Source organism: Ornithorhynchus anatinus, chromosome 3 (assembly GCF_004115215.2).
Source record: "Ornithorhynchus anatinus isolate Pmale09 chromosome 3, mOrnAna1.pri.v4, whole genome shotgun sequence".
In the NCBI taxonomy this organism is placed as follows: domain Eukaryota; kingdom Metazoa; phylum Chordata; class Mammalia; order Monotremata; family Ornithorhynchidae; genus Ornithorhynchus; species Ornithorhynchus anatinus.
Genome location: NC_041730.1, coordinates 129,011,527 through 129,030,230, shown reverse-complemented (window position 1 = coordinate 129,030,230; position 18,704 = coordinate 129,011,527). Strand labels below are relative to the sequence as shown.

Here is an 18,704-nt window from a genome sequence, read left to right as displayed (position 1 = left end):
TTGGCCAAGGTCACACAGCAAACATGTGATGGGGCCAGGATTAGAACCAAGTCCTTCTGGCTCCCAGGCCCATGCTCTATCCACTAAGCCATGCAGCTTCCTATGGATGGATAGGGTTGGGGCATCAGACAACTTTCCATTCTAAATGGTAAAAGAGGTGGCATGGATAATTGAAATTTATAATGTCTTTATCTTTATTTACAAATGATCCAATATCATCTTTTATTCCCAGCTTCAACCTTCATGTCTGTAGATAGTTTTTTTACCAGAGTTCTTAAAGAGAAGCAAAATGGGCTGATTCAAATTTCTCCTTTTTACCCGTCCTCACTTACCCTTTAGTTAAGAACTGGCAAGAGATGAACTAGCTAAAAGGCAGGCTACACAAAGGGTCAAGTTGGAAAGCAAAGGGAAGGGGAAAGCCACAGATAAATAATTTGTTTCTGAATAATTGAGCATTGAGCAACAGGAAATGCTCAATCGTTCAGGGACTGAGGAAAATTTCTTATATATGAAAGCTTCAATTGAATCCATTTTCCTTGTTTTTGTTATTGTTCCTTTTGCATTCGAATACTGGAGTTCATTAACCTGCATAGCTCACTCTAGGGAAACAAAAAGACCATGTTTACAACCTCATCCTATAAGGTTAAGAAACATGTATCTGGTAAATACATGTTTGGTGTAATCCCAACCAGTGTAAAAGCTCATAATATAGAGCACATCTTTGCCCTCCGATTCAATCAATTAATTACGGTTATTTAGCACTGTGTGCCAAGCACTTTTCTAAGAACTTGGGGGACTACAGTAGACTAGGTAGATGCCATCCCTGCCCACAAGAAGCTTATGACCTACAACAGCAGGAAGAAAAAATAAAAAGAGAAGTTGGGAGGGATGAGGAACAGAATTTTGTCCTCAGTCCTGCTTGCTTTTGGGTTTATGGCTTTCATTTCCTCTCCTGGCCTTGATGGTTGGGGAAGATTTGAAGTCCTCATTCTCTACTCATTGCCAGAAGTGGTGGTGCTGAGAACTAGTGTGGCCATGTAGAAAAAGCAGGACCCTGGGAGTCAGGAGACCTGAGTTTGAATCCCAACTCCACTGCTTGCCTGTAGTGTGACTTCAGGCAAGTTATTTCATTGTTCTGGGCCTCATTTCCCTCATATGTAAATTGGGGATTAAGCACCACACTACTTAGGACACAGTGCTGGGCATGTAGAAAGAGCTTAACAAATTATTATTCTTATCTCAAAGGGGCAGGAGGAAACCATTAGAAAGACCTGCAACAATCTTGAGTAAGATACTAAGGATACAAATCTAGTAAAAAAGTGCAAACTGGGATCTCGGTGAGACCCTAATGTCTTCTAGATGCAGAATACGTTTTTCAGGAGAATGAGTAGTAATAACAATAAAAATGATAATGATAATAATAGTAGTTAAGAGCTTACTGTGTGCCAAAACTGTACTATTTATTCAATCATATTTATTGAGCACTTTCTAAATGCATGGGAGAGTACAATACTAGGCCCTGGTATAGCTATAAGCAAATTGGGTAGACATAATATGGTAATTGCACATGCTAATAAAATTTCAAATGATACTACAGACTAATTTTTCAACATTTTTTTTTTTTAGCTCCAATAGCTAATGCATTCCATAAACCAAAGTTGCTGAAGCCACAAAGGAAAGTGGTTTTGGTAAGTAACCTAATTCCTTATGCTCATTTCAACCAAACTAAACAGCGTAGACTTTCAGGGAGGGGAAACAAATTCTGTAAATGGTTGGAAATATAAATAAGAACAGTGCCTGAAATAGTAATTAGCGCAATCAAAGTCCACCTCACCCTGTCCTGTTTCTCTATGAAAGCGGCTGTTCTTCTCAGATTTGTGGAGTCCTACTGCAACATTCCCTTTGTCCTGTTGAGCTTTGCATTTACCTCAGGATTCTCCCATAACTGTCACCTGGTTGGTCATCACTTATTAAACCTGGGTCATTTGGAAATTGTAGATTACCCGTCGGCATTTATTGAGCACTGAATTGTGCAGAGCACTTGGGAGAGTACACTACAACAGAGTTGGTAGATGTGTTCCCTGCCCACAGTGAGCTTTCGGTCTAGAGAGTGAGATAGACATTAATATAAACAAATCAGTTAAGGATAGGTATGTAAATGTTGTGGGGCTTGGGGACGGGTGAATATCAAGTACCCAAAGGATAGATACAGATCTAAGTGCATAGACAAGGCAGAAGGGAGAGGGTTTTGGGGAAAAGAGGGCTTAATAGGGGAAGGCCTCTTGGAGGAGCGGTCAAGTGCCATGGGTGTTTGACCTGTCAGATTTCTGGGAGATTTTCCTTTCCTCCTCTTGCCTGATAATGTCTTTACCCTTGTGCTGAAGAACTATCCACATCTCCTTATGCTTAGGTGGGTTTGCCTTGCTCTCCATCATCACCAGTATTTATTAAGCTCCTACTGTATGCAGAGTAACTGTGTAATGGGTAGCTTCATCCATCAGTGCTTAGTTCAGTGCCTGGCACATAGTAAGCACTGAACAAATACCATAAAAACAAACAGAAAATAACCAAAAAAAAAAAAAGCTACAAGACTGAAAAGACCTCAGATTTCCTCTCTTTACCCTTATGACTTTGACACTGCTTTTCTCTTCCAACCTTTCCTTAATTCTCTCATTATCCTAGCTCATTTTTCTACCATCAAACAAATATATTAAGCTCATGGTGTTGTTCTAGGAACAGGACCAGATTTAGTTGAACCGACTCAGGTCTCGTCCCGTAATAGTTTACAATCAGAAAACTGTTAAGTGGCTTGCCCAAGGTTATGCAGCATACAAGTGGCAGAGCCGGAATAGGGGAAGCAGTGTGGCTCAGTGGAAAGAGCCTGGACTTCAGAGTCAGAGGTCGTGGGTTTGACTCCTGGCTCTGCCACTTGTCAGCTGTGTGACTGTGGACAAGTCACTTAACTTCTCTGGGCCTCAGTTACCTCATCTGTAAAATAGGGATTAACTGTGAGCCTCATGTGGGACAACCTGATTACTCTGTATCTACCCCAGTGCTTAGAACAGTGCTCTGCACATAGTAAGTGCTTAACAAATACCAACATTATTATTATTAACCCACGTCCTCTCACTCCCAAGCCCAGGCTCTTTCCACTAAGTCACGCTGCTTCTCTTATTAACACACCCTGATGCTCATTGAAATGGAAGTGAATACCCACTTAGCCTGGATAAACTCTAGTGCATCATTTTATGCAAATAGCATGGATACTTGAAGGCTGTTACAAGAGATGAAGAGAATGCCTAACTAACCAGTGAAAGAATGATTCTGTGGGATAAGTAAACTCTATGAATGAAAAGGTAGTGCCTTGCTTAAAAGAAAGCTATCGTAATGTTTTTGTGTGTGTTTCTTAAAAAAAAAAAATATGTTGAGTGTGCTTTCTGTATACCCATGCCTTTGTACAGTGTGAAATCATGTTTTCTGGACATAAAGGAAATGGGTTCATTCACCCAAAGAAAAAAGCCTTAGCAGATGTGTCTGCATCGACACAATAAGGCAGGTTGATATTATTTTTGTAGAATTAATGAGGTTTTTGAACCAGGCTTTTAATGGCCCTTCACATTTCACATAGCTCCCAATTCTATATCTGATGGTGGCACCAAAGGAGGTTTATACCAGGTGTGCTTTAATGTTTAGACTGTAAGCTCCTTGTGGGCATGGAACATGTCTATCAACTCTATTATAGCTTACTCTCTGAAGTACAGAGTCCAGTGCTCTGCATACAATAAATAATAAATATCCTCGATTCATTGATTTATTAATTGATATAAGATCAGCCTTTAACATCCCTAATGTTTCCTCTTAACCTATTACAGGCTCTCCTCCAGGAATGTATCAAAGCCACTCAAGGTTATTCATATATTTGACTTACATAATTTCCAGTGGTAGAAAGTTACCCCTTGATGTGTGAAAAATGTATTTTTTTGTTTTGAACTTACCATTTTTGGGCTTTAGCTGATCTTCTCTCAACTTGGTGATGTGAAGCTGGTGAAAAAGACCCATCTTCTCTTGTAAAGTAGTAGCATGACCTAGTGGAAAGAACAGAGATCTGGAAGTCAGAGGGGCTGGATTCTAAATGTGGCTCCACCACTTGCCTGGTATAATTGTCGCGAGCCCCCGGTTTGTACAATTCAGGACCTTGCTGGACCAGGGAAGCCTCGGTGACACGTAGTTGAAGTTAAACCTCACCTCTGATCACCAAGGTTACCGTGGGAAGTTTTTTACTTAGTTTTACCAGTGTGCAAGGGAGTGACACATACACACCTTCACTCACTCCACTTCACCAAGAGTCCAATACCAGTCTGTGGTCAAAGGAGCCCGTTCTACCAATGCTTCTTCCTCCTGCTTCCAAGTGCTGCTGCCTTCTTGCTGTTCTCAGCCAGCTTCCTTCTTGCTTCTCTGCATGCATCTGCTTCTCTGCACACTTCTGCTCTTCTTCTGCTGCCCTTTGAGTGCCTCTATCTGCAGTTGCTTCCCTCTGTTTGCCCCCTCGTGATTCAAAGCAACCGCCTTTGGCATGGTAGCAGGGGCTCTATATGGCAGTCCTTGACTGTTCCAGGCCCGTCACTGGGTAGAAGAGGGAGACAAAGGCCCACCTCCCTCCATGCTCAGCCCCCTATAGGCCTTCAGTTACCTGCCTCAGATAGAGACCATCAGTACCTTCGCCAGTCTCTTCCATGTTGTTGTTCGTGGGATCACAAACAGTTATTAACAAGGCAGCTTGTTGTGGGCTTACCACAGTAACCTTGGACAAATCATTTAACTTTCCAGTACTCCATATTCCTCTTCTGTAAAATGGAGATTAAGTACCTACTCTCCCTCTTACTTAGACTCTGAGTCCCATATGGGACAGGGTGGTGTCCTCCCTAAATTATTTTGAATCTACTTTAAAGTTTATTACAGCGTTGGAACATATATTACCAACCATCTCTAGATTGTAAGCTTGTTGTGGACAAGGAATGTGTCTACCAACTTTGTTATGTTGTACTCTCTCAAGTGTTTAGTTCACCTCTCAGCGTCACACCTGGAGAATTTCCAGTCCTCTACCAGTCTCAACTGTGGGAGGGGAAGTCAAGCAGAGGCCTGTCGATTCCATTCCTAGCTTGGGCATTGTCCAGCGGGTGGAAGTTAATCTGCTACAGGTCAAAACTCCCCTGGGCTGGGCAGCAGTGGCATGAGAGAGAGTCAAAAGCAGGGACTCGGGGTTACTGAATGGAAGGAGGCAGTGGTAAATCACTTCTGTATTTTTACTGGGGAAACTCTATGGATACACTACCAGAACTATTGCAGATGGTGGTGCTATGGGTCAGGGACGACTCGACAGCATAAGACAAGAGTTTAGTACGGTGCCCTGCACCAAGTAATCATTCCATAAATATGATTGATGTATTGATTGGCATTGTAAACCCTCAGTGGCCAAAAAATGGGTCTGTTTCCCCCCTCCTCCATGTAATTTACAGATGCTTAGAACACTCAGTAATCATTCATTCATTCAATAGTATTTATTGAGAGCTTACTAATCACTTAACAAATATAATGTCCACTACAATGACTGTTGCCAAGCCCTTAATAAAAACCTAAATTTTTCTTATTAATATTAGTAGGTAGTAATAATGGTAATGATACTAGTAATACAGCTATCTATTGAGAGCACTCCACTCTCAGGGTTTCCAGTACTCTACCAGTCTCGACTACGGGAGGGAGAGTCAAGCAGAGGCCTGCGGCTAGTGAGTGGAAGGCAATTTGCATTGCCCAGCGGGTGGAAGTTAATCTGCTACAGGTCAAAACTCACCTGTGCTGGGCAGCAGCAGCAGGGGAGATAGTCCAAGGCAGAGACTCAAGTTTACTGCGTGGAAAGAGGCAATGGTAAACTATTTCTGTATTTTTACCAAAAAAACTCTATGGATCCACTACCAGAACGATTGCAGCTGGAGGTGGAGTGCTCTGGGAGAGATGAGTCCATGGCGTCACTAAGGGTTGGAGACGACTCAGTGGCACAAAATAAGAAACAAGATGGAGAACACACTGGGTGAAATACACCGTACTGAGCACTTATCAGTACTTCAACTTACTTCAACTTTTCTGTTGAAAATATCAACAGAAGCAGAAGACAAATTCCATGCCCTCAAGGAGGTTATTCTCTTGAGGATTAAGGTCATGGTCTTCACAAGCTACGTACTTGAAAATTAGTTCAGTAGGAGAGCCTCTGAGCGGTTGTTAGAAACCAAACTCTAATCACTGTTCTCCACCTCACCGGAAGGCAGAGCAGGAAGAGATAAAGTTGACATTGCTGAAAGGGAGAGTTGTTTGATATTAAAGAAGAAAATTTATTCTGACTATTAAAAATCCGGAAGAGGCAACGCACTGGCATGAATCTCTCCCTAATGTTCAGTCAGGTTAGGCCCAAAGCATCTGAAGTAGATTTAGCCTAGGAAAGTGTGATGTATTTCAATTAAAGGTGAAATGAAATATTCCCCTCTGGGATATACTCTAAGAAAAACATGTCCAACGATGGCCCTGGGACTTTTCCACGCAGAATCTGAGGGAAATTCAAACTTCGAGATGACTCAACAAGCCTTGAGAACAACAAAGATGTGGTTCTTCCATTTCCCTACCTTCTAGCTATAGAGAATATGTTTTTGGTGCCAGAAAAGAGAGTTTAGAAATCATAAGCAGGAGAAAAAGGCTTTAAAACAAATTTGATACCAAAGTTAGTATTCTGAGAGGATTTTAATAATAACTTAAATTCCAGCAAGATTATTTCCAGAAAACATGAATTTCAGGTTTCTTGAAGGATGTTTATAATAAGCTGGATAATTTCTCTTGTTGTTGTTAATGTTTTAGAATTGGTTTCAGTTAAATTTTACATGAAAAGGATATATTAACCTGTATAAAATATGTACATAATTTCAATTTAAAATTAAAAAGAAAAAAAACAATAATGTACACGATACATTGCCCTGAGTAAAAGCCTTTGGAAAAAAAAAATATTTGCTTATATCATGGTAGTATCATTTCAGCAGAGATAAAATTTCTATGCTCCCCTTGGTGCCCCTGAATTTCCCATTATCGTCACTGGGAGTTATGGATGGAGTCTGAAGGGAAGAATACATGACTAAATGTCGGAAGGGATAAAGATTCAGAAGAGGCTCATATGGTGAAGGAAGAGTCAGAAACATCAAGAGAAGCTGTTTTGTTCCAAAATCCTTAATTCAAACTACAATTGCCCATGTGCGATTTCCACAGGCAGAACTTAATCTCTAGGGTCTGGATGGAAAACTCAACAACGGAAGGGTCTGTTCAGGTCAGATTTTCCATTTTTTGAACAAGGAAGTGTTGAGAGGGCAGCATTTCCCTGAGTCCCGCTTCAGACTACACAATAAGCCTAGTTATATAGACATATTGAAAGGGTGTCACTGTCCTAAGTATTACTGACTTATTCTTAAACGAGTCGGTGAGGCTACAAAGTCAATAGATGCAAAAATGACATTTTGATCCCTTTTTTTAAAAAGTCTCCCTTAAAGGTTGACTTTCAACTGTTCCATGGAACTCGCAGGGAATATTAGAAACCATGTTCAGTTGAAGCCAAAAAGGATCTCTACCCAGCGAGCTAACAGCAAAATGAGGTCAGAGAGTTCCACAAAATGCAGCTTTCACACTGCGGTAAGAAAAACATCAGAGCCTTTTAAAAAATTTCCCTAACTTCTCCAGACTTAATATTTTTTCGAAAGAAACGGTGTCAATTAGAGCAATTGTCCCATTTGAGAATAGCGTACTCCTCACTCTGGACCCACTCCCAGAAGCCTTTACTCACTGTACACTGGAGCTGTTTGGAATGTTGCTTTTGGTCTTCATAGCACTACTTTGTTTTTGGAGGAAACCCTCAAAAATTCCTCCACTTTAAACTTCAATTTTATCCTATTTCAGGCAGATTCAATAAGCGTAAGCTCCTGCTAATAATCTTGAGGTTTTGATTTCAGGGAATAGAGTCAGTGTGCTTTTCTGCAAAGGGTCTTTTGCTGAAGTTTTTTGACCATTAATGCATGGAAATGAGTCCATTCTTTCAGCTTTCCATTCCCCATTGGGCAGAGAGCTGCTGTCTACTCTCCCTTATTGGGAGTTAAGCTGCTGCGTTTGGGTTCATTGTACTGCTGGGAAATCATTATTTTTTAAAACTTTGGACTATATTTTAGTTGTATAATATCATGAAACAATATCATGCTTGTTCACATGTGAGTTTTAAAATCATATTTTATTTTAAAACCGCCTTCACCATCTCAGAGGCAAGGACCAGAAATAACTGGTGCACTTTTAAACACTTGTAAACCCTTAAAATTTTCATTTCTTTGGCAATTCCTACATTTTGGTAGGAAGGAAATGACAATGGCCTGTTAGTGGGGAGGGTTGTGGCTTCATTTTGTTTATTGACTGCCAGGGGAGCAATTAGTCAATCAGTGGCATTGACTGAATGCTTACTCTGAGCAGAAAACTGTACTTAGTGCCTGGAAGAGTACAACTGGGTTAATAAAATGCATTTCCTGCCCTTAAGGAACTTCCCATCTATGAGGAGAGGCAGAAAATACATCCCTGCTGGTACCCAGGCTTTTTTAGCGGGAACCCAGGGGGACAGGATGGTTTTGCAGGAAATGTGTTTGCTCTATTGTTGTCCTCTGCCAAGTGCTTAGTACAGTGCTCTGCACACAGGAAGCACTTGGTAAATACAACTGACTGACAAAACAAGGCCTCCGGGAGCAACCGGGTAATGGTTTCATTCACCCAGTGGATGGCAGCAAAATCTCCTGGGCAAGAAACATCTATCACATTTCACAATAATTTAGGGCCTGGAGAGGACCTATGCAAGCTCTCCAGAGCAAGGACCTCATTGTCATCTTTTGTAGTACCCAGAACAATGTAGGTCAATAAAAGTGATCTAAATAAACAATAAATAAAATAATAAAAATAAAATTGAACCAACAGTGTGTGCTCTGTGCTATTATGAGCATGGATCAAGCAGGCATATTTACTGAGAGCTTATTATTTAGAGAACACTCTACTGTGTGCCTGGGAGAGCACAATATAAGCAGAATTGGTAGACATATTCCCTGCCCACAAGGAGTTTACCATCTAGAACAGTGCTTGGCACATAGTAAGTGCTTAAGAAATACAATAATTATTATTATTATTAGAAGGCACACAGTTTGGGAGGATATTCCTTAGCTTTATATGTAGATAACAATAGTAATGGTACTTGTTAAATGCTTACTATGTACCAGACACTGTACTAAAGCACTGGGGTGGATTCAAGCAAATCAGGTTAGATTCAATCCGAGTCCCATGTGGGGTTCACAGTCTCAATCCCATTTTATAGATGAGGTAACTGAGGCACATGGAAGTGAAGTGACTTCCCAAGGTCACAGTAGACAAGTGGCAGAGCTGGGAGTAGAACCAGTGACCTTCTGACTCCCAGGCCCGTGCTCTACACCATCCTGATTCAGATATGGGGATCCAGGAACTGATGCAGAGAGGGTTGGCTCTGTAGGAGCAGGGTTTATGGTTTCTTAAAAAAATAAATAAATAAAATAAAAAGGGAATTGGCCTGATGTACTTTTAGGGGTGTATGCCTTTCAGAGGGATTGAAAGTGATGGCAGAGTCAGCAGGAAGTAACCAAAGAGAGGATTAGACAATTATATTCAGCTTAAACTATTCATTGTTTCATAAGATTTGTAATGACTGTTGGGATTATCAGTGAAAATACCAACCATTCATCTGATAAATATACCCAGCACTATTGAGACATGAGAGGCAGACATCAAATATTTTGAAATAGGCCACAGACCTAAAAACAGCATAATTTGACTGATATGGGGAGGAAGGAATGGCGAGAAGGGGAGAGAGGGCACAAGTAAAATCAGCAGTAGCATGAATCAGTCAATCAACTAATCAGTGATTGAACCAATGGTGATAAAAGACTGTTGACATGTGCAGAGGACTGTAGAGAAGCAGCATGGTGTCGTGGATAGAGCACGGGCCTGGGTGTAAGAAGATCATGGATTCTAATCCTAGGTCCCACACTCTCATTCTTCATTCAATCGTATTTATTGAGCGCGTACTGTGTGCACAGCACTGTACTAAGCACTAGGAAAGGACAATTCAGCTCTTATCTCCTGTGTGACCTTGAGCAAGTCACTTCACTTCTCTGCGTTTCAGTTACCTCATCTGTAAAATGGGGATTGAGACTGTGAGCCCCACATGGGACAAGAACTGTGCCCAACTCAACTTGCTAGTATCCACCCCAGCGTTTAGTACAGTGCCTAGCACATAGTAAGTGCTTAATAAATTCCATTATTATTCTTATACTGACTGGGAGAATACGGTACACTTGGAAGACATGATCCTGCCCCACAAGGAGCTTACAAACTAATGGGGGAAGCAAACAGTAAAATGAATTACAAAGAGAGGAAGTAGCAGAGCATAAGTGTTATGGAGTGGGTTGAAGATCAAAGTGTTAAGTGGTATGAATGCAAGAGAAAGAGAATGGCCTAGTGGACAGAGCACAGGTCTGGGAGTGAGAAGGACCTGGGTTCTAATCCCAGCTCTGCCACTTGTCTGCTGTGTGATCTTGGGCAAGTCCCTAACTATTCTAGGCCTCAGTTACCTCATCTATAAAATGGGGATTAAGACTGTGAGCCCCATTTATCCAACATTTTACCTTGTATCTACCTCAGTTGGTATTTGTTAAGTGCTTACTATGTCCCGAGCACTGTTCTAAGCACTGGAGTAGATACGGGATAATCAGGTTGTCCCACATGAGGCTCACAGTCTTAATCCCCATTTTAAACATGAAGTAACTGAGGCATCAAGAAGTCAAGTGACTTGCCCGAAGTCACACTGCTGACAGGTGGCAGAGCTGGAAGTAGAACCCATGACCTCTGGCTCCTAAGCCCGTGCTCTTTTCACTGAGCCTCGCTGCTTCTCAGTGCTTAGAACAGCGCCTGGCACATAGAATACACTTATCAAATATTAAAAACAAACAAAAAGCCCAACTGCATAGGCAACACAGCAAAAAGGTAGAGTAGGATGAAGAGATGAGAGGTTAGTCAGCAAAGATTTCCTGAAAGAGATATGAATTTAGTAGGGCTTTAGAGATAAGGAGAGAGAGAGAAGCTCCTCCCCCCTCCCTTCCCATCCCCTCAGCACTGTACTCGTCCGCTCAACTGTATGTATTTTCATTACCCTATTTATTTTGTTAATGAAACGTGCATCACCTTGATTCTATTTGTTTGCTATTGTTTTAATGAGATGTTCATCCCCTTGATTCTATTTATTGCTATTGTTCTTGTCTGTCCGTCTCCCCCGATTAGACTGTAAGCCCGTCAAAGGGCAGGGACTGTCTCTGTTACCGATTTGTACATTCCAAGCGCTTAGTACAGTGCTCTGCACATAGTAAGCACTCAATAAATACTATTGAATGAATGAATAAGGAGTGTGTCCTTATAAGGAGGAGAAATGTGCGCAGTTTGATTTCCTATAAAAATAATCCGGGCAACAAAGTAAAGTAGGGACTGGGTAGGGGAGAGGCAGGAGGTAAAAAGGTCAGCCAGGAGGCTGATGTAATAGTTGAAGTGGGATACATGATATGCTTGGATGAGTATGGTGATAAGTTTGGCTGGAGAGGAAGGGGGGAGTTCTAGAGATGATGTGAAGAAATAAGCTTGCGCTGGGCTTTCTGGTTCTGAATCATGGTGAACTATGGATATTCAGTCAGTCAATCAATGATATGCCTTAAGCACTCACAAAACACTTAACTCAGCACTTGGAAGAGTCCAATAATAACAATTACAGTATTTAAGGGCTTATTATGTACCAAGCACTGCTAGAAATCATTCCTGCCCTCACAGCACCTTACAATCTAGCAGGAGAGATAGATATTGAAAATTCCATTTCATTAATTTAAATGAAATAATAAAATAAATAATTTGACACACTTCCTTGCATAGCACAGTGGTAGCACGTAGCAAAAGCAGAGTAAAGACAAGGAATTTGGGGAACACAGACTCATTGTTCATGCTGTTGTCGGTACAAGGAAAGAGAGGAAAAAATGATGGAAAGAGAAAAGGGAGGAGATGACATGTCCTGGTTTTACCTGAATTTGACAAAGTCTGCTCAGGGATGGGAAATTGATCCAGCTAGCTGGAAGACTAAGGCTGATTCCACAGTTCTAGCCAAATCGGTTCAGATGACTGAGGTGAGTAATAATAATAATAATGTTGGTATTTGTTGAGCACTTACTATGGGCAGAGCACTGTTCTAAGCACTGGGGTAGATACAGGGTGATCAGGTTGTCCCACGGGGGGCTTACAGTCTTAATCCCCATTTTACAGATGAGGTAACTTAGGCACAGAGAAGTGACTTGCCCACAGTCACACAGCTGCCAAGTGGCAGAGCCGGGTTTCAAACCCATGACCTCTGCCTCCCAAGCCCGTGCTCTTTCCTCTGAGCTAGGCCCAGCTCCAATGATAATAATAATGATAGTATTTGAGAAGTGCTTATTACGTGCCAGGCACTATACTAAGCACTGGGGTGGATACAAACAAATCGAGTCCGACACAGTCCCTGTCATAGTAGTAATATCCATTTTGCAGATGAAGTCACTGAGGCACAGAAACTAGCAGAAAAGTGGCAGGGCCAGGATTAGTATCCATGATCTTCTGACTCCCAGCCCCATGCTCCAACCACTATGCTATGCTGCTTCCTAGATGAGGTAACCAATAAATGATGAGAGTGAGGTGACACAGAAGGAGAGAGAATCCAATATTGAAACTATTAAACTGTTGAAACCTAGAGGGTTCTGAAATCCAGGAGGATCAGTTTGAAAACCATCTTTCTATAGGGGGATGAAAGAAAATCTTATTTAGGGTACAAAGCCATTAGCCAACTGCAGTATTAATTAACTTATTTAAAACCATCCTCAGCATTCTTGCATATATGTTTAATTGTACACCAAAGTGTTCATTTAGACTACTCATGCAAACATTTTTATGACTCCTCCATAAGAGTCTAAGCACCTTTCAGGCAGCACATGTGTGGCTTTTTTATTCTGAGCTTCCCGAATACCTAGTTTATTGCACTGCATCAAATTATGCTACTATTAGCATAACCTAGTGGCAAGATTCCAGGCTTGGGAGTCAGAGGACATGGGCTCTAATCCCAGCTCTGCCACCTGTCTGCTGTATGGCCTTGGGCAAGTCACTGAACTTCTCTGTGCCTCAGTTACCTCATCTGTATAATGGGGATCAAGACTGGCAGCCTCATGTGAGACAAACTGAACAATGTTTGGCACATAGTAAGCACTTAAAATACCATTATTATTATTATAACTTCTACTACATAGCAATGCAACTTTTTTCAAATATATTTCAATTCAAATGCAACTTCCCTTTTAGGATGATTTCATTTAACATTGACATTTATTTGAACTATAATAAAAATAGTTGAATTTTTCATTTTTGCAGTAAGCTGAGGGTAGACTCCAAAGCTGAACTAGTTAATAGAACAATAATTCATCTCTTCCTAAACATAAATACCTTCTTGAATGACGCTTCCAGTAAAAGTGCTACTGGAGGGTATCTGGGAATTAAATCTCCCATATCATTCCCACTTCCACTGGATAGAGTAAAATGAATTACGGTATTATAACGTATGAGTTATCACAATGGGACTATAAGGGGTTTCATGTATCCAATACTTTGCTTAACTGCACTGAACAAAATGTGATTTTGGTCTCTTATACCCAAATCAGTGAAATTCAAAGACACCCATTTAGTCAATGACTTAAAAGCCTTCAAACAGTCAGATATCTCTCAAAGGCTAATATCTGCCTTTCAGTCTTTCTGTCTACAGTTTTTCTTTCTTGCGGATATTAGGCAGAATTGTTCAGGATTTCAAAAGTCAGGAAGTTCTGAATGTTCTTTGGAGGCTAATTCATTTAGCACCACATACGACCTTTCAGTCAGGTCTAACTCTTACTAGACATTTATGTCTTTGTTCTTTTCCCCTTAAGGGAAGTTAGCAAAGATAGAATGAGGCAGATGAAATGATTAATATCATAATAATGATAAGAAGAATGATATTTCTTAAACACTATGTAACAAGCAGTGTACTAAGTAGTAGGGTAGATACAATATCATCAGGTCAGGCACAGTCCCCCAGGGGCCTTACGATCTAAGGGGGAGCGAGAATGGGTATTTGAATCTCCATTTCACAAATGAGAAAACGAGGCACCAGGAAGGTGAAATGATTTGCCCAAGGTCACTTGGCAGGTGGGTGGCAGAGCTGGGATTAGAACCCAAGTCCTCCAACTCCCCGGCCTGTCCTTCTTTCTCCAGGCCATTCATATTTGCGGACAGGTGAGGACTGTGTTCTGGATAATTGTCATTCTCTCAGTATTGGAAAGACGTGTGGAACTGGCCTCCTTTAAGGACTCTTAGGCAAACTACTGTCTCTTTCTCCAGTGAAGGTCAGAACTATATTCCTCAAAAATTTTCTTGTGGAAGTTTTTCCTGGGAAAAGGTACTGTCCACCTTCTTCCTTTCAGGTTTGACCACCTCTGCCTTCCCTTGGGACAGAGCCAGCCACAGATAGGTAAACAAGGGAAGTGGCCACTTCAGAACCTACTTCTAGCAAGAGGGGGTGGTTGTGGCTCAATTTTTGAGAGCACCCTATTTCCCTCTGCCTGAATCAGGAGTGGCATGATCTAGTGGGAACAGCATGGGAATCAGGAAAGCTGTCTTGCATCTGCCACTTGCCTTTGTGACCTTGGGTAAGTCACCTAATTCCCTGGACCTCCGTTTCCTCAACTGTAAAAATGTTCTTCCTCCCTGTCAGCCTGGGAGTCCCATATAGGATAGGGATCTGTTTCCCCCCAGGGCGTGGAACATTGTTTGTTACACAGTAAGCACTTAACAAAGACGGTGATTTTTACTGAGGAGCACATGTGTTAAACAAGTACCTGAGAAGGGAAGGTACTGTCTCTGAAGCTCTTAGGAAAATGGTCTGGAGATCCCACCCTGCCGGAGAAGACCTCTACGTTCAGGGCTCCACCAGGACTTCCATATGATGCCATCATGTTAAACTGCATACCTCGTATAACACACAGCATATCATCATGGCATCGAACAGATTGGGAGGAGCTGGTGAATTTTTCTCTCCTTCAGCATCGTTTTGAAGCTGGCCCTCCCCAGGGAAGCAAACACAATGGATAGAAGTTGTATGCTGTATCCTCAGAAGAGTATCTCAACAGAATGGGAGGAGCTGGTGAATTTTTCTCTTCTTCAGCATCGATTTGAAGCTGGCCCTCCCCAGGGAAGCAAACACAATAGATAGAAGTTGTATGCTGTATCCTCAGAAGGGTATCTCAACCATATTGCCCAAGGGTGATTTGGTGAGATGAAGATAAGGCATCCTGGCCTGAAAGTTCTTTACTCTTGGGCCTTAACCTTCACATTTTATATTCATATACCTAGAAATAATATATCATATATATATATATATATATATATATATGTATGTATGTGTAGTATTATACACATATATGTATATATTAGTATTATATTATTATACTAGTATTATATATATATGTAGTATTATATATATGTAGTAATATATCATATATGTATATCATATATCATATGTATGTATTAAATACTACATAGCTCAATTCTCCTTTAAGTTCTCCCTTAAATTGAAAGAAGGAAGTGCTCCACAACACTTATGTACATATTTGTAATTTATATTAATGTCCATCTCCCCTTCTAGGTTGTAAGCCTTTTGTGGGCAGGGAATGTGTCTGTTATATTGTACTCTCCCAAGCACTTATTACAATGCTTTGCACACAGTAAGCACTCAATAATTTGACTGACTGACTAACTTTTTCCCTGACAATCCCACATGCATGAGTTGATTGGAGAATTCAGCTCACGTAATACAGACCTCGAGTTTACATTCTAATTTTCCTCCAAGGAGTTCAAAATGCATTACCCTCTTGTGATTCATCATTTTTCTCATTTATTCTCCCTCTTTCTGTCTTGTGAGGGAGGAGAGACATTTTACAGATGGAGAAACTGAGTTCCAAAGAAGTTAAGTGTCTTCCACAAGACAACAGGCTGAAATAGTGGCAGGTCTGGGACTTGTATGTGTTTCTCCTGACTCACGGTTCAATGCCTTCTCCATAAGACACTGCCTCTCTTGAGGCAGTTCACTAATTTAACACCCAATTTAACATAAGCTGGTTTAATTGGTGGAATATTTACTCCATTGAGTTGTAATTGCAATAACCATCCAGGCAAGGTTTGGACTGACACATCTACCTTGATGACATAATTTTACAGGGATTTCTTACATCTGCATTTCCTGCATTCAAGCAAAGGTTATTCTCATCCTAAATAATCTAGGAAGGAGCATTCTATTAAGGATTTCACCCCTTCTCTTTTTCCTTGCTAAAACCCACCTGTTTGAAAATCACTCATTGAGTTCTGAAGCCCTTATTTGGAGCTAAAGTCTTCCTTCTTTTTTCAATGTACTAGGGACCTCTATACTGTAAACTCGTTGTGGACAGGGAAAGTGTCTGATTTTGTTGTGTTGTTCTCTTACAAGCTCTTAATAATGTTGGTATTTGTTAAGTGCTTACTATGTGCCGAGCACTGTTCTAAGCGCTGGGGTAGACACAGGGGAATCAGGTTGTCCCACGTGGGACTCACAGTCTTAATCCCCATTTTACAGATGAGGTAACTGAGGCACCGAGAAGTTAAGAAGCTCTTAATCCAGTGCTCTGCATACAGTGTTTAATAATTATGACTGGCTGACTTGGGTAAAATGGAAGAGTTTATGGATGGATAACTCGAACTGTACTGATCCTTATTGGTCTGATAAACCATCTCAAGTGACTTTTTTTTCCTCTGAAATCCAAGATGGCTTGTTTGGAAGGGCAGATTTGGGGAAATCGGTGAGACAAAGTCTACTGCATAGCTAGCTTCCAGTTATCTGGAGAAAGTTTTTGTATGTGCAGTGGCAGGTCCTGGTGGGTGAGGAGAGAGTTTGTTTTAACAGGTACTTCTCTGTTGAATAAAAAATGAGCACTCTACCTTAGAGGAACTGGACTGGGGGAGGGGGATCCTGCATCGGATAATATGTAATTCTCTCCTGGGTAAATAGATTCCCTGATAGTGCAACTCTGTAGAAGTGGAATCACATTTTTGACTCTAAGGGTGACGTTAGCATAAACATTCCTATGTCCTATTTATTGATCTTTTGCTGTGATAATGGTATTATCCAATTGAACCCTTGACATTTTAGAACTTGCACTGGCCAGCAATTGCATTTTGCTTTCATTCTTGAAGGCTAATTCAACTTGCACATCTAACTGTTTTCTTTAAGATAAAAAAGCCGTCTTTTTGAAGGAGTCCATATAAAGCAATTTTCAATCCATATCTCCCTATAGAAACTTTATCCTTTGAATCAGCAAACACACTCTTAAAGTACCAAAGAATGACCTATTTTAATCTTCAAATTCTGCAGAGGAAACATGTCCCTTTTTCTCTGGGTTGTTATACTAAAGAGAAGGTTAATTCTTGAACAAGTTCCTAAATTAATTTGCTTAGGTTGGCTTTTGAGTAGAAGAAGAGGTAACGCTCTATCAATTTGACTCCTCTAAAGTAGACTGTAATAAACTCTAGAGGGTAGGGACCATCTCTGTACCTTTTAATGTATGCTCCCAAGCATCCGATCCAGAGCTCTACATACGGTAGGCCTTCAGTTATTGTTAATGACTGAATTCACACTGGTTCATTTCTTCAAGGTTAAGCAGTAGAAAAAAAAAATTGGACTAAAGCAGAAACTAGGGTTTCCTAGTGGAAGGAACATGGGCCTAGGAGTCAGAGGCCCTGTGTTCTAATCCTGACTCCACCAATTGTCTGCTGTGTGATCTTAGGCAAGTCATTTCACCTTTCTATGCTTCAGTTTCCTCATCTACAAAATAGGGATAATAATAATGATGATAATAACAATTATTTTATTGTTAAGTGCTTACTATGTGTCAGACACTGTACTAAGCACTGGGGTAGATACAAGCATATCGAGTTGGACACAGTCCCTGTCCCATGTGGGTCTCAGAGTCTTGATCCCCATTTTTCAGGTGAGGGAACTGAAGCAGAGAGAAGTATTCATTCAATAGTATTTATTGAGCACTTACTATGTGCAGAGCACTGTACTAAGCGCTTGGGATGAACAAGTCGGCAACAAATAGAGACAGTCCCTGCCGTTTGATGGGCTTACAGTCAAGTGACTCACCCAAGGTTACATGTAGGCAAGTGGTGGAGCCAGTTTTAAAACCTGTCACAATCTGACTCAGTATTTGTTCTCCATAGTCTGTGATCCCCATGTGGGGCCTGATTATTCTTAATCTACCAGAGCATTTACTACAGTGCTTGACACACAAAAGGGCTCTAAAATCTTATATTATTATTAATAATAATACAAATGTTAATGCATTATCTAATCAGGCTTGGAAATGCCATCCTCCAAAATAAAGTCATAGTACATGGATAAAATGAGAAAACGCTGTCCAAATCCACCAAAACAAAAGTCAATTCCT

At 40.9% G+C, this 18,704-nt stretch overlaps 1 protein-coding gene across 1 annotated transcript in view; it reads left to right on the top strand.

The window, feature by feature from the left end:
* VSTM4 (V-set and transmembrane domain containing 4) overlaps window positions 1-18,704 on the top strand; it is a 115,886-nt gene that overhangs the window by 82,508 nt on the left and 14,674 nt on the right. Inside the window, exon 7 of the mRNA XM_029059200.2 lies at window positions 1,627-1,688. Coding sequence (XP_028915033.1) covers window positions 1,627-1,688 — 62 coding nt within the window. The remainder of the gene's footprint in view (window positions 1-1,626; window positions 1,689-18,704) is intronic.